Raw genomic sequence first — 24,386 nt, 5'->3', positions numbered from 1 at the left:
GCAAAAATTGAAACTGCCAATGAAATTGAAATTGCCAGTGTGCACATTTGGTAGGAACATACCCAAAAGACTGGCTGTAGCTGTTGTCAAAGGTGCTTGCACCAAATATTGATTTCACAGTTCTGAATACTTATGCAGTCAGCATATTTAACTTTTTTATCTTTAGCTTTTGCAGATATTTACTGTGACTAATCTTACACTTAAAAGTCTTTGAGCATTCAGGTTTGAATAAAATATAGTTTAAAATGTTGTGCAATTTCACCAAATGCGACATCATAGGAAGGGTGTGAATAAGGCAAAGCATATGATTGCATATTCTGTAAAACAGCAAACCCAAAGTTCTTTCAAATATTCAATTTCGTACATGGTGCTAACATGATTTCACTTCAAAATGCTCCACATTGGACATTTCCAAGACCAAGATTTTGAGAAGTATCATAAGATTTAGTTAGGAATTAATCAAGTGCAAAGTATAATGTACATTAATAAGGAACAGCTTGGTTGAAAAGGAAAACACATAATTGAATCAAAGCAAAGCATTAACATACAATTCTTGAGTTGGTTAGTGTCACATGCTACAAATAGGTCTAAAGTCACTAAGAAATATAAAGTCACTTGGTATCATCTTCATCATATTATTGCTGTTCTTTTGTTATATCACCCTATCTCACTTTCCCCTTTAACTGTTCTTTATAGCAACGCAATTGAGATTTTTTTTGAAAATGTATTTTATTTATTCAATATGCAGTTTATTAGAATTCAGTGTATAACATTTTTTAAATTCAGTCCTTCTTTTGCTCATACTGCATACTGCAGATGCATTTCAGTATAGACCTACATTACAGAAAATTAAAATGGTTCCCAAAGCTGAATAATAATTATATGATAAATTATACAGGGCTAAGATTGTAATATACCTCAAATGACCTACAGAGCCCTGTGTGATGCTGAATGGAATGTACCATGTGAACAGAAAAGACTACCAATTGATAAATTAAACACAGGCAATAAAAATGCATAATCTATTTCTGTTGCGATCTATATGCTTATCTTATTAATTCAGAGCAAACAAGTGCATGTTTTTCAGCTGTGGATTCAAACATTATGTATTAGAGCAAAAATATGTCTGATGTTTGTACCACAGATAAGTGGATAGGAAAGGATTGCGCTTAAGTTTCAAAGTGCAATCCCTCGTAATAGGCACACCTTATAATAAATAATAACACCTTAATAATAAATTAATAGTTTAATCTAACATGATTTGCAAGCAATAAGTCACAGTGACTGAAATTACACATGTGTTTAGTGAAGACGTGGTCCAGGAAATGGTACTCTTCTTCCCACTCAAACAAAATACACCTACGCATTAGTTGGTGTAAAATATCTGCTGACTGCATTTATTTAATTATTATTTTCTGCAAGTCTTTCCCCTTCAAAAAGCATTTTCAGTGTGAAAAAGAACATAGAAACATAGAAAATTATTACCTATAAGGATTGTACTTGGGATTTTTCTGTAAGAAATACTAAACAGTTCCAAAGTGAATAACTTCTTCCCAAAATATTTATATGCAATGACAACCAGTAGGTGGGTGTGTTGGATTATTGCACTGTTAAATTCATTCAGGAATGCTGGAGATGTAGGAGCAGAGGAAGAATTATTTTTCATCTCCTTGAAATATTTCTCTAAAATTGTTCTCCTTTCCAGAATTTTTAAAGAACTCATTAAATCTGTCTGTGGATCTGCAGATACCAATCCTGTGAGATAATGGAAATAATTCGATTTATTAATGAAAGTAGCACCTCAACATCAGGGCAAAAGTGCACAGGGGAAAATAACACATCTTTTCATTCATCTGGTTAAAGGGATGCCTAAGTAGATCAGAAAAGATGAACAATTGGTTGCTTTTCCTTGAAGTGTTTTTGAGACTAATAAAAAGACTAATTTATAGTCTTGAACCATAAATACTGAAGCAAGAGACCAAAAGGTTACTTTTAATTGCAAAAAAAGCAGCCAGTTATTAAGGCACCCTCTAATTTTCTTATTTTTCTTTAATTTGTTTGAATATCTTAGAATATCTTTTTTTAGGTTGATGATATACTGTTGGTGAAGATGATGTTTGCAGGAGATAATGCAGTGCACAGTTGAGGAGACAGAAGCAGTGCTGAACAATTTCTACTAACAGTAATATAATCCTTTCACAATTATGCTACAACGTGTTGTGTTCTTACTTGTGTGCCCTAGAGGCAAAACCTACAGTAAATTCCAGTAATTGGGTTTAAATTGTTAACTTAAATCCTTTCTACCTGACAGGCAGATCATCTCATCCATTTAAATGCTGCAGAATATTGGCCATTTTAAGCATTTTGATGGCTTAAGATGGTGTACTTTTATGTACTTTCTTTACCTCGACTTACACTTATACTACGTTTAAAGATTCAGCTGCACTGCTTGTCCATTCTTTCATTTTTATTGTTTAAACACATTTGAATTTAATGAAGCAGTTACAGAACCTTAGTGATAAAGTCTCTCTGATATTCAGTTCTTTTTTGTTTCCCAATGTACAGCACGATAAAATGCGATACCACTGAGACAGATCTTCTTTATTGGGATAATCGTGTCTGGGTGCAGTGAAGTGAAACGGCCAAATTACCTATGTTACCATACCAATGTCCAAGTCCATTTCACTAGATTAGAGATGAATGTGGGGTCACCCTTGAATTCCTTTTGTCTTTGTTTTGAAGACCTTCATCTCAAGTGATTCCACAGGAACACTGAAGCAAGAATGCAAACCTTATAGAATTTAAACTCAGCTGAAAGTCAGGACACCCAGCATTATCAAGGATTGTTAAATCTGTTGCATTTACTTCAATGGTGAAAACAAAGGATTTGGCTGCTTTGACAGGACTTTCATATTATTCATTCTTCACAACATTGAAGCTCAATGCTCCAGTCAAGGGAAAGCTCTTATGAAGCTAAAGCAAATTTTTATTCGCCACACAAATCCTGTTTTCTCAAAAGGGGGGAGCATTGTGTAAACAAAAAGCCTGTAGGTAGTTCTGTTGCAATATTTTTGTGTGGGGATAACTATCCCTAACCTAAGTCATTAGGGCTATTAAAAGAGAATACATTTCTGCCCCAAAATAAATGTAAAAGTAATCATGGCAACAGAAAATATCTTTACAAGGATTAGAACAGGAAGGTCTCCAGTTAGCCAACTAGGCGCTAATAATGCAAGAATCTTTGGTTAAGTTTTATGGTAGTTTCTGGGACCATCCCTTAAGTCCTTCAATGTGCTCCCAATTCAGCTTCAGGCACTTTTTACTCCTATTTTAAATCTTGAAGCAAAGAATCCTTTCACAAGTGTAGACTGGATCATTTTCAGCAGGAAACAAAACATAATAACAGTCCTGGAAGCTATTTTATAGTTTTAATGTAGAACCTATAAACAGTGTTTCAACATGCATCCAGAAATGTCTTTTGCTAGGAAACTAAATGGATTCAATAGTTGAGCCTCACATAACAATCCTCTAGTAAAAATCAAAAGTATATTTGCAGCCCCCTAGTGCCCCCAATTCACACAGACTTTGCCTAAGTATATGCTTCAGTAATTTTAGTTTAATAATATGAGTAAATAACGCTCCTGACATATTTGTGTAAATACCAGTTGACCTTAGGAGAGTGAACACACTAACAACTACAGTAAATAGAGAAGTTCTGCAAACCACGCATAAATATGGATTGCACTCCACATGTGAAAACCTAAAAGTGTAATTGTCCACAGGGGACAGTAAGGGACAGACTCAACTGACCTTGCAGGAAAATTGATGGCAAACAGCACATCTTATTAATGTAGTGGGGTGGGCAACTTGCCCTAGGTGGTCTACAATCAAAACAAGCACCGGTATCACTCTTGACATAGAATCTTATACTCAAAATACAGAATAAAATGCAATTAAACTTAACATGGAAATAAAAATGGAAAAGCACAGAGAATTTGTTTTTAAAAATCTCTCAAACAATGTGCTTTGTGATTTGCAAGTAAGATTCAGATTGTCATGTACACCAGTGTAATTAATTTATTGTGATTCATTCAAAAATAAAAACAATCCTAGGAATTTTCATTAATAGTATATATGAAAATGGCAAAACGGGTAGGTGAGGCTTTTAGGTTTTCACTGTTTTCTTTGAATTTACCATGTCAAGTACAGATGTCTTATAAAAGATAAGTTGGTTCATAACCCAAAATTTCAAGGACATCAAGGACACACATTGCTCAAATATTTTTATGATAATTCACAACTTTAGTAGGCATACTGTAAATATAACTTACATTTTATATTAAAAGTAAGATTTAATTATATACATTAAGTGGAACTGATTTGTATTAGAATTCTACTGAAATTCAAATTCAATTTGGTTCAACAAGTGGTTCAACTTCAAATGAGTTTGATAGGAATGTCAGTTAAAAATAAACCATTTTTAAAAATGTTTATAGGGGCTTAATATTAAATAATCACATAACCTTATTATGGTTATGTGGGAGAGTGCAACATTAACCAGGATTTGATTAAATTGTATTTGTTCATATGGGGTAAATGGTGTTTCTTTTTGGCTTCTGATATTTTTGCTTTTCTGAACACTGCCTTCATTGCTTCTGTTGCAGCCCTTGTAAAATCCCAGAAATGCATTGCAGGGTTAACAAACATCCCCTTTGTCCCTGGAATTTACTAGAGCATATCTTATAGACATATAAAATGCCATTTTGATTGTCACATGAATGAAGGAAAAAAGATGAGTCAACATGTTTATACACAAAGGGGTGCTTTTAGTCAGCCTTGGAAAATGCTTCTATGTGGGGTACCTTTCATTATAAATTGTCTACGCTCATCCCAATTACTGTGCCAGGAATTACTTCACTCTTTAATTTCACATCTACCACTGCTGACATGGGAAAGCAAAGCTCTGGGTGGTCACATACTGTAGACTGGTATATCTCTTAAATCACTTTTTAGAATTGTATTGATTTTTGTGTGCATCTGATTATATCTGTGTTATAATTTAAAATGAGGAAATCCTGTATGTTAAGTCAGCTGAGAATTTTACTACTGATACTGTAGGCAACCTTTTGTGTCTATCCCACTCGCTTTGCAATGGAGGAAGCATATTTCAATCAGCCAGGGAGCAATTTGCCACAATGAATGGCTCCATTCTCCTGCCAGAGCCCTTTAAAATCAGGGCAACAAGTGACAAACAGCATTCTTTTTTTAAAAAAAAAGAATAGAGTGATCTAAAATCACATTCCAAAGTATCTGAACTGACCCATGGCCAAGAGCAATACAGTGTGCTGTATGGCAGTGTGCTGTGAGGACAACAGATTGGACATGGATTACATTTGTGTTCTAATGATTATTACAGTAAGACACCTGTGCTCTGGGTAGATTTGGGGATTGGTTTTAAAACAGATGTATTTTAACTTGCTCCTTAATCCCAATTAGAACAGACCAAAAGACCTAAAACTGCTAAAGGCATAAAATGATCTTAAATGCAAACTGTCAGTTAATTAATAAGAAAATTAAAAATTATTATGGTAAAAGGTATAGTATGAGTGATTAACAGGGGTATCCTCTGATCTTTAAGTAGCAACATTTCACATACAGTAATATTATTAACTAACCTCTTTCAGCAGTTTAATGTGGATGACTCTTTACTGTAACACGATAGTTTCTTCATATTATTCTAATTTGCATCTTATGCTGTGATTAACAAGATTGTAACAAAAAAACTTGGACATACTGTTGAGCAAAAATGTGCTAAGATTGACCACTTCTTGGTCAGAATTACTACCTAATTTGGATTTAGGGTTATAGCTAATAAGATTAAGGGTAATTGTCTCTCCCAGTTACTGTACAAAATTGATTTGAGATAAGAGTATTGAGGAAGTGGTGGTGTCCAATATAATTGTATTGCAAACTCTATTTACAGTTACAGTTATCACTTTATTTAAATCAGATCTAGGCTATCCTGGCCTGAAGGCCTGCAAAAACACTGACTCTCCTGAAACAGTGCTGCCTGATCCCCAATATGATGGAAGTAAAATGTATAGTAGTCTCATGCTTATGTGGAATACACAGTTGGAACCTAATAACTGCTGTTGCAAACACATTGAACACCCAAGCTACAGAGCCTAAACAATGGTCAAATGAATTATAGACCCAGTATCTGGTCCACTAATGAAAAACATTTAAATGTCTCTAAGAGACCAGAGGAGTTCTGCCATTGAAACAGACTTGGTTTGCATTTTGAACTGTATTATACTCTAAAGCCAGTGGCAACCTCACTGATTAGTAGGCTTCAAACTTAGTTATCTGAATCTTAACACAGCTGTGGCTTAATTGTATGTGGTTAGCTACTATAACAGCAAACAAAGTACGGTATTCTTCAATAGTTACAGTAGTTTTATGCTGTTTTTCTTTTTTCCTACTGCTTATAAGAGCCTTAGAAGAAAATTAATTTTGGAGGATGCCTTGTTCATGACTTTTTCTTTTTGCAATGCTTTCTTGAAGTAAATGGTGCAGATCTGTATCTTTTCACATGCAAATTTTTCCTGAAGTTGACGTTAACTATAAAGTTAGTTTATACTATTAAGTAAATTATTACACCATTATGTATATAAATGCAGGTTAACAAGATGAAATCAAATGTAAATCCTACAATGGAATATTGTACAAAACCATGGGGAATGGGTTTTACATTCCTTTATGTCTCATGCTTTCCTCTAGAAGACAAATAGTGTTTAAGTGTTTGTCTAGGAACAGACTTGTAGTCTAATTATTTTTGGGGTATTCAGGCAGTAAACCGTCTGTAAATGCTCACTTGGGTGTTCTGTGTGGCATTCTTTTGATGGCAAGCAGGGAAAGGCAATAGCTTTGGATAAAGAACGTCTGAATTACTGAGTTATTGATGTTGGGAATGCCTGTTCCAGGCACAAACACAAGAAATTCCCAACTGAAGATAATATTACTCCTGTGTACCACCACAGAACCTCAGTACATCCCACAGATTGTTTTATATTTGCTCTAGAATTAGAGCCATGAGGCAGACTGCACAAAGAGATGACTGTACTGAACTTATTGTGGAACTTTTCTCCGTGCTCTTAAAATGGTTCACAGCAATTACTCTTGTGGACAATGAACAGGTGAAACCAGTTGAAGCTGAAACATGTGTTGTGGAATTTCGGTACCTTTACTGTATTTCTTAGTATGTCAGAAGTCTTCACTTGTCTCATTTTATTTGGGTGGGTCCAAAATGCATGACTGCTATGATGACCCTGTTGCTAGGCATATCAGTTTAGCATATTCGTGGTGCTAGATACCTCCTCTCTAGGATGTGTTATTATTGTATTTGCAGAGACTGTTCTTGTTACATATGGATTTATTTTAATTTTATCATTGGTATCACTGGCATAAAAGTCCTTCCCAGTTGTTATTCTTCAATAAATATATCATAGCAAATAGCAGAAAACTACAGTACGTTATAATACTGCTTTTCCATATTGATTTTATTTTTATGATTATTTTTCATGGACGTGCGGGGATTTTATTGACCTTGGGATCCGGTGACAAAATTAAACCTATGGACTTGTTCAGAATCAACAGTGAAACTTGAACCAGAGAATATGAATGGAAAATACAAGGAAGTATATTTTAAAACTGAGAACAGGGGGTACTTTGTGTGAGTCTGGAACAACCCATGTTGTTGAAGCCAATACCAAATGGTTCTTTCAAGAAAAAGATGGATGAGAACCTCAGGTCACTTAGCTAGTAAAAACCATATTAGTTAGTAGGCCAAATGGCCTCCTTTCCTTTGCAAACTGTACAGTATGTTCTTGTGTGGCATTGCATGCTTCTGAAATGTGAATACAAAGAAATACAAACCTTTGGTAACAATTCTAACTTCTTATTATTGTGCTGTAATTTCACTATCTCCAGTTATATTATTTAGCCACTGCTTGCATGTTTATGACTTTCAAATACAACCTTATTTTGTATTATTTTCTAAACTTGTTTTGAGGACATCAGCTGTTCAGGGATATGGAGGCTTACACATCCCGATGAGGTTCTGAAATAATAAAGGTTAAAACGGTGATCAATCTCATGTGATATGGAAAGACATAGCATTATTTGTGTGTTGTGTTTTGTGTTTTTGATGTTAACATTTCAATTTGATATCGAAATAGAAATGGGATATAAAACTTGCTTTATCAAACGCATTTTACATCTGTTGCTGTTGAAACGTGTCATTTTTTAAAAGACCCATTCCTCTTGGATAGATCATATCTAAACATTTTGCAACAAGAAATGAAGAAATTGTTTGTGTGCAGAGCAGTGACAGTTAAGATCACCAGGACAATGCACATTATTCTTAATGCAACTTATTTCTTTTCCATGCAGATCAATATGTTTGTGGAGGGTTTCCATGATGCTCTGTTGCTTTATGCCTTAGCCCTTCACGAAGTGATGAAAAATGGTTACACTAAGAAAGATGGAGCAAAAATTGTACAGCAAATGTGGAACAGAACTTTTGAAGGTAAGTTATTATGGGAAAATCCTCTCATCAATACTCCCGAAATATCCCAAAAGGCCAGAAATATGGCCTTGATGATGTGTGGGCTATTCACCCCTCAATTTAACCCCATTTCAGCTTCACCAAAGAAAAGTGATCGGTTTGAACATCCAAGTTGAAATATTCACTTTAAAAGATGTGTGTACATACTGTAATTTGTAATTCATCAAAATGGGACATCTTTGGAAGGTGGTAAATACTTTTGCAAGGCATCGTTTTAAGGTGAGCTGCTTTGTTTGCACACACTGATCTATAGCTTAAGAAACCAACGGCATTTGGATCATACAGTATTTCTACAGAAAAAAGGTGAATGATCCAGTTTAATCACATATATTTTTGTGCTTTATTGTTGAATTATTAATAGCAAATCTTACTCAATGTGAAAAATGATTGGGAATAAACTTTTTAAGTTTACAAATAAAATCCTAACACATCAGAAAGGAGGTTGTTGAGCATTAAATCAGAAGCACATCCCATGAGAATACTGTAGGTTTCAAGGTAAGATTAAGAGCACATTACTGTGGAAAGAGGAACACTCCCATCAAATCTAGCCTGCATGTGTTAGAGATAGAGGAAAGTCACCCACAGACAGCTCATTCAAATATGCAGAGAACATGCAAACATCTTACAGAAGAAGGATCCCAGAATTGAGCCCAGGTTTGCACAACACCACTGTGCTATCCATAAATAAAAGTATTAAGATCAATTTTGTAACTGAATACTACAGTTGAAATAAAGAAGACTGCTTCCTGTGCGTCATGCAAGACACAACCAGCCGTTTTAGTTTAGCATTTTTAAGCTACTCTTTGCCATTACTGGAGAGCTAGTGCTCCTCTACCTTACTTCTCCAGAGATTTAGTATTGCATACTTCTAAATACAAATTCAATAGTTGAATTCAAGATTCCCGTTAAGGAAAGTAATAGCCAGGAGTTAAATACACTTGCCTGAAGATTTAGTTAAAATTGAAAGTGCTGATTTGTACATTCCAGAATTCACCATCCTTTTTGAGGATTTCTAAAAAATGCAGTAAAGATAAGGCATCACTAAATAGCTAGTCACTAAGGTACAGTTACAAAAGAATATGCACCATTTAAGCCATTTATATGCTTAAGTGACTAAAGAGCCACATCCAACATGAAATAACAATGTTTTGTTCTGCAGGATCCCTAGAAAAACAAGGTCATATTTTCTCGTTTAAAAAAAAATAATACTTAAAAAATGTCAAGAATTTCGGAATGCAGACACAGGGATGAAATTACAATTTCTTGAGGGAAAGCCAACAAAAATGCTGGGAGACTGATGAGATTTCCTGTTGTATTGGCTGTCCGGACTGTGTTGACTCTTGCTCTTGTTTTCCTTGGAATGTACAGGTCTTGTAGCTAATTAATTTTCACATTCCCTGCATTCCATTCCTTAGGCATTGCAGGCCAGGTGTCTATGGATGCCAATGGTGATAGAAATGGGGATTTCTCTGTGATGTCCATAACAGATACTAAGGCAGGCACCCATGAGGTAAGCACACCTCATGGTTTTTTTTTCATGAATCATTCTACAGGAAGCACAGTGCCCATGTGTGGAAATTTTTAACTTTTTGACAGTTGTAGATACAATGTTTTCATCCTTACAGAAACCTTTTGTCTAAGCTCTTCATGCTGTCTGTGTTTTAAGAGGCAGATCTACGTTAGCTATTTAAATCTATCAAACTCTCGTATTTGATGTCCTAAACAATGTAGCGCAGTATTTAAGCATGGCAACAAAAACCTGTGATATGCATACCATTCTGTGTTAGAAAATATCCTTTACAAAAACAACGGCATGTATTTGTTGCCAGTTGAATCTAAAATGCTTTATATTGCTGTGGAAATAGAGTTCAGTTACAAGACTTAACTGTGGCTATTTGTAAGCATTTTATGTACTAACAAATACATACTGTATCATGAATGTAAAAGCTTACAATAAAGGCTGACATTAACAGTACCATTTTTACTATGATATACAGTACCATCCACTACCAAATGAGATCCACCCATGAGAATAAGAACCTTAAATGGTATTCAGTAAAAGCATTCACAATGTTTTAAATTAATAGAACCCTTAGATATTCAGAAAGTCACCATATGAACTAACAGTGAAAGGAAACCAATTCAGGAAGAGAAGACATGGGCAATTACTGCCATGGAGTCATTGATAAAGGCACTGACTGCTGGGAGTTATGACCTTTGTGCTCTTTTGTCTTTCTCCTTTAGGTTATTGCTAACTACTATGGCATAAATGGAAGCTTTGAAATCCTGCCAAATATGAAGTTTGAACTTTTCCCTGCAGCAGGCAGACCGCGAAATCCTGAACCCCCAGAACATCCTGACAAATCATGTAAATTATTTCTGCTGTTTTTTTTTGTATTGTTGACCTTTGTCTAGTATTAAGCCTCAAAAGGCTAAGAACGCTTTGCTGGTACAGTATGTGCTTTTCTATCTAATTTTCAGTGATCCGATAAACCTAGTTTCTTGCAAAGGAAACTGAAATGAATGACAAACTCAGGATTTACTGTGTAGTATGATGAGGAAATTGGTATCTTTACCAATAGTAGAATTTAACATACTGTACATGGTATTTGAAAATCAAGAGACAATTTTTTTTATTAAATCCGTTTGTTTACTAAATATCACTGATCATTTTTATGTTGGAAATTCCACCTTTAAAGTACATGTAGTACATGTACATGTAGGAGCAGTAAATAATTATTCCTTCTTACCTAGGACCACATTTGGAAATCTTTATCTACTGAGTAGTGGCCATTAGAATACATGGCACAAAGTGCACTGGTGTGTTATTGCTAAACACTAGTGACCTGCTGTGGTATTATAGTAGCTGAAGGCATCTTCATCTGAAGTCATGATGATTACTAATAGCTTTCTTTTGTTTCCTAAGCAGGTGGACTAGGAGTATCTGCAGTTACTGGTATTATAGTTGGAGCTCTTTTGGGAACTGCATTGCTAATGGCTTTCTACTTTTTCAGGTTAGTGATCCAGAAACAAAGCACTTTCTTAAAAACATACCTTCTGTTGTGTTTTTAAGAACCAGAAGCATATAAAAAAATCAGACTTGGTTAAAATACTTGTTTAAACAAGGTTGAACCTTGTTTAGTTCATCTGTTTAGGCCTTACAGAAGCTGGTGGCACTTGTTTTTGAATTGATTAAATTAGCCATTAAAATAACATTTGAAATGTAGTCATTTGAAGTGTATGTGCTGCAGTCACATACAGTATACATAAATACATCAGGTTTTTATATTAATACTGTAAATACTTATACTTAATATATACTTTATTCTGTATAAGTATAAAATGCTAAATTCTTGATATATTTCCAAATACATCCATGTTAAGCTGCCTCTCCGCTTACAATAATTAAGAGACTGTAGTAATAATGTGATTGTTTATGGATTTAAGCATTATGTGTTCTACTCAAAAACAATGCATGAAATAAATGAATGCAAGACACGTAAAACAACTTTTTAATTATAAATTTTAGAAAACTGAACTAAAATTATTTTTTTGCACTGATTACAAAGAAAATTGCTGTATTTCAATTCAAACATTTGGTTGTAGTTTCTTACCATTACAAGATGTTACTCATTTTTTAAACAGATTTGAGAAAAAATGCCCAATTAGAAGGAAATGACACTGATATAGACATAAACCTACAGAATTCTAACAGTACAAGTACACCTATACTTATGTACTTTAGGGGTCTGGACTTATGGTGTTGGAAAGTATCTTTATGTGAAATACATCTACCCTTTCCTTTTGCAAATTGGCTGGTGTAGTCAGCTTATATATCCATAGGCATTTGAAGGTAAAAAAGCAAAGGTTAACACACCAATTCCATTGATCAGCCTGAAAGGAAAAGATAGAGAGCCATTTCAAGTAAGTTCAAATATTTGAAGTGGTGTATTTTGTGGCAATAGTCTGGGAATTGTTAGACTACAAAGCAGAAGAGGAATGTGGGGTTAAGGCATTCCCCATTCCAAGGGTGAAATGCTTTAATCTTGCACATCTGAAAAGGCTTGCATTGAATTAATCTTTTTTTGCTAGTCGCCCAAGGCATTTTCTCTAATTAAATTTGTCCTCGTTATAGTGTAGACCCTTTGAAAAAAGCGGTGTACATAATTTCCCTTTTCCTCTCTTCATATCTTACTGATTGCATTTTCCTCTTGGGTGCTCTGAAGGAGTCTCTGTTGTTGATTCTGATTAAAATATAACCTAGTTTGTCGAGCTACTGTAAGCTTTTATTTCAAAAGAGACAGTCCCTGACTCTTTGAGCCTGCTTAGCAGGCAGTGTACTGAGCACTTAATCATTGCTACACAAAGCTGAACTGAGGACTGCATGGGCTATTCTTATGACCTCTGTTGTTTTCAGAAAAAACTACAGGATAACCATTGAGAGGAGAACCCGGAGAGAGGAGTGTGACATAGGGAAGCATCGCCAGTTGCGAGAAGACTCCCTCAGATCCAACTTTTCAGCAGCATAGAGCAATGGAAAAAGTGCATCCAATTGGGGGAAAGTTTTCGGTGGATGAGACCAAAGACTCTGCAGGCTGTTGAAGGACTCATTTTATTTAAGAAGTAGAGTTATTTTTGAATCTCAATTTCTTTGACTTTCGGAAACTCAGGAAAGTTGTATTGATCACATGCTGCCACTTCAAAGCATTTCATCTCTGTAGAAACAAGGATGTATTTTTAAGCTATAGGGCTTTTTTTTTAGAGGCCAGTATTGAGTCTGGGGGTAGTGATGACACTCTGTATATAACCTCAGATTGGCTGAGAAAGGCTTGTACTTCCAGCAGCCAATGTAAAAAATAAGGTTCATAATACAAGTCTAATATCTCTAGTGGCAATAGAGGAAAGTGTGGTGCTTCGTTTACAACAAGGCTTCTTTTATCCAGATATTTCACACACCTTGTCATAAATGCCAGGAAATGAGACTAGTGGAGTTTTTCGACAAAGGAATGTAACTTTTTTTTGTTAGATCAGGATCAAGGAATATGAATTGTGGCAAAGGGCACAATTTTGTTCTTCTTTTGAGGTGTGATCTATACAGTATGTGGAGTCATGTCTGCATGATGAATTATCTATGTGATAGAAAATTTAGGAGGTACTGTTACACCACTGCATGTACAGCTTTTGAAACATTTTTATTCAAAAGACACATTTTAAATTTTAAAAACTTCATTATAATTCAAACTTCTTTGGCTTAATGAAACATACAGGGAAACAGATAACTGTGTATATTTTAAATTGCTCTAGCACAATGCAAAACTCTACAACATATTTGACTTATGTGCTTGAAAGTGGATTTAACCTACAAAACAAAAAAATCAAATAAAATGGAAACAATTTAAAGTAGAAGATCTGGATAAATGAAGCTTCTATAATCTGCTTCAATGTGCATGAATGAAATCATTTGAGGCAATACCTTCTGATTTCCATTTTTCTTTAGAATAATCTAGACTAAATAATAAAATTGCGTACTTTTAGAATTCTGACAAAATGTCACAGAATATTTACAGAAATTATTCAGCCAGCGTAGCATACTTTTTTTACATTTATATTCAATGTGAATATTGCAGAGAAAAATGTATGTATTAGATTTAAATGTATTCAGGCAAAGAATATGAAAAGAAAATCAAAACATTTTTAAAAACAAAATCAATCTAGCAAAAAGAAAATGTATATTTGGACCCTACGTTCTTGGTATTTAAACCTTTTTGCGTTTAAATATCAAGATCTTTCCCTGAGCTTTTTTCCCAGATTTCTATCTAGCAGCCATCTGTTGTTACAGTATATGCACATCACAACTGTAATGTTGTTTTTTTGCATGTTAGGCAGAAGACAGTCCTCACAAATCTGAGTCACAATAATTAAAAAGAAAGTGTAGGGATTACAGTATCTCACCAAATTCTGTTGATGAAAATTCTTTGACTTCCCTTTTCTATTAAATGTCATACACAATCTCCTCATTATGTTCCTACATGTTAAAATGTAGATTTTGATTTATCAATTTAATTCTTTAAAGGCTAGGTAACCATACCTGTGGTTATTTTTCTCCACATAAGGAACACTCAGTAGTGAGTTCTATGAAGCTCAAAGTGAAGGTTACAGGCTGAGTGCAAACTATATAATTAATGAGAACTAAAAACAATGTGGAGAAAAAAAATGAATTAATGATTGACGTGCTGGTGAATCAACACAGAATAAGTGTAAAGGATGATGAAAAAGGATTCATTATATTCATCTGGCATTAGAAAAGACATCACTAAAGAAAATCCATCTTTTTGTTCACTGTGCTGGTAAAAAGCTTCTACCAATCTGGCAGTAAATGCATAATGTTTTATTCTTTCTTAACATTTGTGCAGAGCTTTTACACCACATTATTGATGGACTGTAAGTGAAGTACTGTTTTCTCTTTTTCAGTCAGAGTATGTTCAGCCCCTACCTGGCATACAAAACATTGTAAAACCCATAATAGAGATTTATTTTTTTCAGATTGCAGAAACCTACAGTACAAAGTAAAAGCCAATTTCTTTAGTAATGTGTATAGTAAATAATATACAGTAGTGTTACTGAACACCTGTTGCAGACACTCTGCTTGTTTCCTGGTATTGAAATTATACTTTTTCAGAGTGTTCTTCAATGTACAGAAGTCTTTTAATTAGCTTTTTATTGGATCAATCATGTAGCAATGTTAGAAATTGCACAGACACAAAACACTGGGAATTAATTACATATGAATTTAGCCATTATTTAAAGTGCTATTAAAGTGCCAAATGTACTATTCGTGTATGCTTCAGTTATTGTGTGATTTGAGCTGTATTTTTGCATAACTACACTTCTATGCTTTTGAACGATAAATTTAAATCATCCATATTATCAACATCTATTTTTAAAAGTGAAACCTTTTGTAGAAAATTCAGAAATATTGCTGTATACATTATAGGATATCACCTCTTAATGTCAATATAATTTGGAATCATTTTAGATATTTAATATCTAATAATATTTAATATCAGACCATTTAATTCTATATTGTAGTTTTTGAGTGACAGAGGACTACTTTGCAGTCTATATTCAGGCCAGGACTACAGTGTTATTGGTGAGATGTGAAAGCTGTAACTTCTGTTTTGCTGGCAGACCTTCTCACTTTTCATTAGTCCTAGATTAACTAATCAACAATATGTAATTCTGAATGTGTTGTAAAATCTCCCATCATAATTCAATCAATATAACATGGTTAATATTTTAAAAAGTCTTAACATTGTCTTTTAGGTATTATATAATTTATCTTGAATATTTTGTTCTCTCTCACAGTTGCAAAACCATGTACCATGAAACTCTGTTTTACCTCGTATCTTAGCAACAGTCTCCAACTGAGAATGGTTTGGGTTTCAGATTTTTGCATAATCCAGCTAAATTAATCGTGAAACCCAAAACAAATGAGAACAGTATTAACACAACTACTTTAACTAAATTACTTTAACAAAACATTCCCACTTGTCAGTTTGTTATCTAAACATTGAAGGTATATGTAGGTTTCCAGATGTAATAGTTGTAATACTAGAGTAGGGAATTAAAGGAACTCTACAAAAGTCTTTCTTATGATTTTGCCATGTGTCATGAGGATCAGTATTGGTCCTTTATTTTACAATTGTGTGTCAGAAATCCCCTTATGATGTCCAGGTAGCACCTGAAATATGGATATGATGAAGAAGACATTAGTCATCACTCTTATCTGGACAACCATACCTGTATGTTGAGGGTTAGAATTGTAGGGATGCTCGTTGTCTTGACCAGTAAAGCTGTCTATTCTGAACTCAGTCTGAGCCCTGTAGTCCACACATGTCTTATCTGAGACGCTATGGCTGGGTCTCTGCAAGTAGTGGTACGCAACTGGCCAAACTCTGCCAGGCCTGGATGGGCTTGAAGTCAGTTGTGTGGTGTGGATTATTAGCCAACTGTATAAATTACACATTTTTGCTTCAGGCCTGGACTACTGTTTGTCATCAGCCAACCGTGAAAAGGATTTTCAAAGAAGCAGCCCACTACTGGGGTCAGGAGGGAATGATTCAGCCAGAGGTTCAGGCTTCTATAGTAGAACAGCCGTCCTATATGGCTGGCATTTTAGAGCTGAAAATGAACTCGATTTTTAATTGGTTTTGTACTGATGGAAATAGCAATAATAATCAGATTTTACAGTTAAGATACACCATATTAAAGAATATTACGTTGAAGAATGGAGAGAAAAAAAAACATCTACAGTAGGCTTATAACCACAAAGAACTGAAATCACAGAATTCAACATGGCTAAGGTAGACATAAGCCTTTTAGCACATACTTAATCCACTTCAATCTCACAAAATACTTGGAACACTGTCACTACTGAGATTAATCTCTTCTCTAGCCAAGAAACACAGTTTTGCTTTCAAGTGAAAATTGGCATCCAAAAGTAGATTTTTAACTTTTAATTATCTTATTTCACTTATGTATTTCACCTGTTGTGTTATATTTAATTTGGAAAAAGTTTTGCATATCTTTTCTGAAGAGTCTTAACTGCCATATGCAAGCCAGTCCTTATAATATTGAGAACAGACTAGGGCGGTGTATGTCCTACACTAATACCTTCCATTTGAATACAGAAGCCTGGCAAATGACAATTTCTTACAAATAACTCACATATGTAGAGTAGGAATAATTTAGTGAAAACCAAAATGAATAATTTAATCTGTCTATACTTGTAAAATGTACAAAGCGTGTTTTTTACACAGATGTCAGTTTTAAGCACAGCTTTGCTTTCATTTAAACCTGGGCCTGCTTCCAATGTATAACATACTGCCAGTACATGTCTCGATTTCTTTTTAGAGTAACGTAATTATATTATTGATTTTTACTTAATGGAGCTGTCTGCCAGTACAGAGAGGTTGAGTACTGAATGCTTCTTCCCAGGACTTAATTTTAGATGCAATGTAATATTAGTTGGGCAAGGTGCTTATTTAAAATAGATAAGATAAGATATGAGTTATATAAGAATATAAAATGAGAAATAGGTAAGAAAGTTGTAATAAATTAATATTTTTCATCTTTTGACCCTTTTTGTTGTACTGCTAGTTACCTGTGTTATCTGTGAATTACCTACAGTATATGAGTTGAGACCTTGTCAATTTACTTCCACTACTAGTTTTGTTCACTACTACTAATTTGGCTGTTGCTTTTATCCAAACCAATTTACATTTGTATCCAATCATACAGGTGGATATTTTACTAGAACGATTTTGGTGAAACACCTTCCTGAAGACTACAACAGGTGCATTAAAATCTACAACAGTTGTCCTGATGAGTGCTTTAATCAGTCAGGGCAGTTCTGTCTTGCACTATAATATAGTAATCCTTGTAGAACCATAGGTTCTTGGCATTTAGGTCAAATCTGAATGCCCATTTAGAAGACTTATAGAGTAGTTTTAGCTTCATGCATTTTCTGCTGTTTATATGTTTCTCTGAAATGAAAGCACAGCCTCATCAGCAATGTAGTACTGTGTACAAATGATCAAAATGAACGCAAAGAAATTAAAATATTTAAATTCCATACTGTGCACTGTGCAATATATAAATTCTGATGTGGAATATTTGCTAAAAGGTGCAAACAGTTCAAATACATAATAAGCTATTGATTTTATTTGATAATGGGAAATGTATTGTCTGTACATGGTATCTTGAATGTAAGCAAAATTGTTAGGAATTTACATGAAGGGTTTGTGTACATACATGATAACTGTTAAATACTAACTTGTACAAGAAAGTCATAGTATCTAGGCCTTGTTGCAAACATATTTCAATCACATACATATTTGCAAATCTATGGGCATGAATAAGGTATATCCATGTTTATTTTGGGATTTCTATGTCCCAAATCATCATTCAGGGCTTTTGTAAATGCTATGTTGGTCTCAGTTGGAAATTTTTGTATTTCCAGAGAGAAACTTTTTCAGAGTCAAGAGGGGACATTAATACTGCACAAGCTATAAAAATGTTCTGATGTAAGTAGAAGTATCTGCATATAATGTGATGTTATTTATTGATACATTCTTTGTAGAAATTTAATATTTCTGATTGTAGATATAACCTCTTAATATATTCGAGAAGAGGTTGGTCATTTTAAAATGTCACCTGCCTTTTCCAAATGCCTATTAAATAATGGTTATGTGTACATGGCTTTGTAAACATTTCCTGCAAAACAGAAATGTGAGTTATTCAGACTGCTATGGTATATGGACAAATAAAAAAAATAAAAGATACTGTATTCTTATCGTTGTCTATTTTTTATCCAGTATTATTGCCCGTCATTCACAAAGTAGATTAAAATAATTGATGATTTATTGGCACCTATGGGAATGTACAGTAAATCCCCCTGATGTTCCAAAATATCTCTGCAAAACCATGGGCTTCAGATTTTTAATACTAATTTATTAAGTGAGGTGGAACCTTTATCCAAATAACAGAGAGTTTTGTTCCTGGTTAGTGAGTGAATCAGTGCCCTGCAGTGGGACCTTTTTTCCTGCACTGCTGTATGCCCTAGCCATCCATCCAATTTCTAACCACTTTATCCAATACAGAAACATGGGGGAACTGATGTCTATCCCATCAAGTAATGGTCATGAGGCAGGATACACCCTGGACAAGACTCTAGCCATCACAGTATGCCCTAGCCAAGATACACAAATAAGTATATGGAAATAATGCTTAAATAACAAAATTTTTCAAATGTAGCAATGTATCAAAACAACTATGTGGCCAGGTATATTACCCTCCAAATCACAAGTGACAACCCAGTAAAGCTAAGCAGGTGTGAGCCAGGTCAGTACCTGGATGAGAAACCTCCTGGGAAAAACTAAGGTTGCAGCTGGAAGAGGTGTCCCAAAAATCCCAGGCTGCGTTACTTGAAAAATATCTTGGTGGTATTTCCCCCCTGGTCTTTGCCAATCATGGCCTCCTAATAATCCCCATCTATGAATTAGCTTCATCACTCTGTTCTCCTCCCCACTGATATCTGATGGCTGCCATTGCATCTTCAAGGTGGGTGCTACACATTGGTAGTGGTGGAGAGAAGTCCTCATTATTTGTAAAGCACTTTGCATGGAATGTCCAGAAACGTACTATATAAGTGTAAGGATATTATTATTATAAATGTAAGCATTCCTGAGATGCTGAATTACCATATAACCCAATCAATCACACCTGTGCACGTTTTAACCAGGTGGTTTAATATGGCTTGCTGACTTCACATCTTGATGAGATTACGAGAATCAATTCAAATAATCAAGCTAAGAGCCAATATCCAATTTTGATAACATGCTATAGGTACTTAAGCAAAGATATTTTAGTGTGTTGCTTGTGCTAGACTCTGTATAACTACTGCATGCTATTGTAATGACCGCGGGCTTTGGTTATGGAATGGAGCAGGCATAGGACTCAGGGAATGGGGTTGAACAACACATTTAATAACTCGAACTGGGGAAAGGTACACACACAGGGACAGGGGTTACAGCGTTGCTCCTACACTAACATACACACACGAAGGGAAGAGAGCGTCTCCCAGCCTCTGCCCCACTATATACAGGCCCGTAGTCCTGCCCCCAGGCACTGTTCTCAGCCTGCCTTGCGTGCGCATGGTGCTACACTACACAGTAAATTTACATTAAAATTCCATACCTTCTTTGAGGACATTAATATAATCAATTCAAAGTGTATTATTTTTCTTTTTCTTTTGGGTGCTTCCCGGTTTCCTTCAACAGTTCAAAGATATACTGTACTAATAGGGTAGTTGGATTGTGGGAAAACTGGCCCTGTTGTGTGTGTATGTGTGTGTGTGCCTGTGTGTGTGATCTACGTTGAACTGGCGTCCTTTCCAAGGTGTACCCTACGCCCCTTGATTGCCCGGATAGGCTCTGGCTCCCCTGCCACCTTCTATTGGACAAAGTGGTTAGAAAACAAATAGATGGATTATTATTTTTGCAATTTTACTTCATTTTATTTTTTTAAAAGATTCCAAAACCAGTTCTGACATAATATGCTGGATCTTAACAGGACATAGTACGCATTTCCTTTTATTTTTGTTGTGAATTATGTCATGCTGTTTTACAATGTCGTGTCCTTGTGCTGGTTCAGTTAAACTATTCACTGGGTCACTGAGTATCAGGAAAGAGTAAAGCAAGCATAACATACTATGTCATCTGGTGAGCGTAAATAAATTATTTAAATAAAGTTGATGTTTTCTTTGCCATTTTATTTGCTGTTGATTTCTGCAAAGACAGAAGATTTAAAATCTTCAAAGAGTCTTCAAAAGCTCAGAGAGAGCTCTAACTAATGGTAGAGCTATGATGATCACAAAAAGTCCACTGTGAGGTTTAACCCAAGCCTACTTTCATTTATAAAACATCCAAAATGTTTTAAAACTGTATGTATTTAAAATACTACCATTCCCACACGTCATTCAAGAAGAGTTTTTTGCTTAATGTTATTGCTAAAATCTCTTGATTTCCCCTTTCTTAATAACATGAGGGCTTTCCCAAGAAACTGCATTGGAAACTATAGAAAAAAGCTGCTTGTCTGAATTCATTTTTTTAATCAACCACAGTGTTTCCTATAGCTTGAGGTAGTTCCAGTTTGCAAAGAAGGGTTTGAGGTGGTCCAAAAATAATGTAGTTTATCCAGTCCTTTCAGTATTGTGGAACCAGTATCATTTCAAACAGACCATCACATTTTTAGCCCACAAAATGCAAATTTTCATCTTCACTCATTTAATTCCCGCAGGATAAAGATGTAATTCAAAACTGTACTGATAGATATTCAGACTTGTGTCTGGTATGTAATGATGCTGTTTTAACCACTTGAAAAAGCCATGATTTAGTTGTCACAATTTGCCTACTTAAAGGCCATTTTGTGAAATGTGCTTCTCTGGCCAAATTCTAAAATTTGAATTGAAAGATGTGATTTAAAAATTGGAAAGGTTAGATTTTAAGTCTGATGAATAGACTTGAGTTTCAGCAGAACTGGCACTTTCACGTTAATGACACAACGTAATGAAATAATATTAACAAAATGATCCCAAAGTAAATATCCTTGTGTAAATAAGTAAGATTAAATAAGACTATTTCATATCATTGACAGAACCATGAATTCAGAATTATAACAGCAATTTCTGGAGGAGAATGTTATTTAAATTGCCAAAAGTGTGTTATGCAGGAAGACAATGGTCCTAAAAAATCCAAGCAGATCAACCAAAAAATGTCTAAAGAAGAAATTTCACATCAGTGATTGGTGATTGGGCAAGTCAAAGTCTGGACCTAACACCTATAGTAATGTTATAGCAGGAAATGCAAGGAAATCCTCAAATGTCACCAACTTGTTGCTTCTGTAACAAACCAAAATAATAAATGCTGAAGCAAAAAACTGATAAACAGTTACAGGAAGCATCTCCTGTAGCTGAAGTCCTTGCTGCTTAGGGAGGCTGTGCCATTTGGCTAATCTAAGGGTTAACATACTTATTCTCACAAGCATATCTACTGTTGGATCATTCTGTCAATTAAAATATCCAAATTAATCCTATGACTTTGTGTTATGTGTTTAATTCAATTTTCTTCAGCTTTTATTAAGCCTTTCATGAAGATCAAATTACTTTTTAGTATTCAGATACAAGAATGTAGACCAGCCTAAGAGTATACAACCCTTTTTTCAGCACTGTACTGTACATGGACTTGGTAAGCAAACCTCCTGCAACATCTGATTAAATTGTAATTCTCTGTTAGAAATGGATTACATAGCTGTAAAAAAATGACTTCCATCCCTGCTGATATAGAAGTTTCAACAGACAAATCACTGATTCTGAATGTATGGGAAATTTAACTTTGAATTATGCTTCCTTCCTTTGGAAGCTAATTTAAACAACAACAATAATCTTTTATTTATATAGCACCTTTTAAATTGGCATCTCAAAGCACTTTACAATAAGAAAAAAAGCACACAATGAGAGTAGAGTAGCAGAGTTAAACAATTACAGTAAGGCAGTGGTTCTCAAACTTTTTGGACCAAGTACTACCTCTGATCATACCAATGTATCCAAAAACCATCTACAAGTCATCTTCTCATAGGAACCACAGAAAAACTCAATGACCAACATGAGCGTACACACACTCACACACACATATAAGAAAATAATACTGAGCACTTAGATAATTTGGATCGTACCACCTTGTAGCTATTTTCCAGTGCTTGCTAACACTAGCAGTGCTGTCTGTGTCAGGTTCAGCAGAAGAGATAGTGTCAGTGGCTGATGTATAATCCTCCTCATTCTCAACAGGTGCGTGTGAATTCTCAGAGCTGGCATCAGTACTCTTGGTGTCTATTCCTTTCAGCCATGACATTGTAGCGGCAAGGCTTATTAAAAATCAAATTCAAATTCAAATCAAAGTTTATTTATCAAATGCACAACAATACAGCGTGCAGCAGCAGATGCTTGAAATGAAATGTCTTTTCTGCGAGCTCACAAAAATCACAAGAATCACAAAAATCACAAAAATCACAAAAACCACAAAATTGATGTTATGAAAATAAGGTTACATAATAATTATGTAATAGAAACAGAATAAAACTCAATATGAGTAGAGCTGCTATGTGTCCATGGTGTATGCAATATATACAAGTAGTGCGGTTATGCTGAATACAGTGAAAACTGTGTGTCCATGTAGCCATTACAGGTGATTTGCTAAAGGAGCTCCAGATTGTCTTATTGCCTGGAGGTAGAAGCTGTTCCGTAGTCTGTTGGACTTGGACTGAATGCTTTGGTACCGTTTACCGGACGGTAGGAGGGAAAACAGTTTGAGACTGGGATGACTGGGTCCTTGAGAATGGACCTGGCCTTCTTCAGACATCTACAGTAGCTGAGTAGATATCCTGGATGTTTGGTAGCTCACAGCCGGTAATGAACTGTGCTGACTTCACCACCCTCTGCAGTACTTTGCGATCCTGGGCAGAGCAGTTCCCATACCAGGCAGTGATGCAACCAGTCAGGATGCTCTCAATAGTGCACCTGTAGAAGTAGGCCTGAATATGTGATGGCATGCCAAACCTCTTTAGCCTACGGAGAAAGAATAGGCGCTGCCGTGCTGTTTTGACCACGGTGTTGGTGTTGTGGGTCCAGGTTAAGTCCTCTGAGATGTTAACTCCCAGGAACTTAAAACTGCTGACCCTCTCCACTGCAGTCCCACTGATGTAGATAGGTGTGTGATCTCCTCCCTGGTGTTTTCTATAGTCCACAATCATCTCCTTAGTCTTACTGATGTTCAGAGAGAGGTTGTTCTCCTGGCACCATGCTGCCAGGGTTTCAACCTCCTCTCTGTATGCAGACTCTTCACCATCTGTGATCAGGCCAATGACTGTTGTATCGTCCGCAAACTTGATGATGGAGTTTGAGTTATGCCTGGCGACACAATCATGAGTAAATAAGGAGTAGAGGACAGGGCTAAGCACACAGCCTTGGGGGGCTCCAGTGTTTAGAGACAGGGTAGAGGATATGTTGGTTACCCTCCCATCTATCCAGGACATTTATAACAGACGGTGCTTGAGGAAAGCTCTAAGCATAATCAAAGACCCCACACACCCCAGCTACAGATTTTATGATCTGCTACCATCTGGAAAACGGTACCGGAGCATTCGG

General features: G+C 35.3%; 1 protein-coding gene across 2 annotated transcripts in view; it reads left to right on the top strand.

Moving 5' to 3' along the window:
• npr3 (natriuretic peptide receptor 3) overlaps window positions 1-15,455 on the top strand; it is a 31,214-nt gene extending 15,759 nt beyond the window's left edge. The window contains exons 4-8 of one of the 2 annotated variants that reach the window (XM_088629544.1): window positions 8,452-8,587; window positions 10,042-10,136; window positions 10,871-10,994; window positions 11,556-11,640; window positions 13,044-15,455. In XM_088629544.1, the coding sequence (XP_088485670.1) occupies window positions 8,452-8,587; window positions 10,042-10,136; window positions 10,871-10,994; window positions 11,556-11,640; window positions 13,044-13,155 (552 nt within the window). In that variant the 3' untranslated portion in view covers window positions 13,156-15,455. Of the gene's footprint in view, window positions 1-8,451; window positions 8,588-10,041; window positions 10,137-10,870; window positions 10,995-11,552; window positions 11,641-13,043 lie in introns of both variants that reach the window. The other variant, XM_088629542.1, reaches the window with a different exon arrangement.
• Window positions 15,456-24,386: the final 8,931 nt, after the last annotated feature.

The sequence above is a fragment of the Lepisosteus platostomus genome, chromosome 4, assembly GCF_059453375.1.
Source record: "Lepisosteus platostomus isolate fLepPlt1 chromosome 4, fLepPlt1.hap1, whole genome shotgun sequence".
NCBI classification, from domain to species: Eukaryota; Metazoa; Chordata; class Actinopteri; order Semionotiformes; family Lepisosteidae; genus Lepisosteus; species Lepisosteus platostomus.
This window is presented reverse-complemented; position numbering and strand designations above follow the sequence as displayed.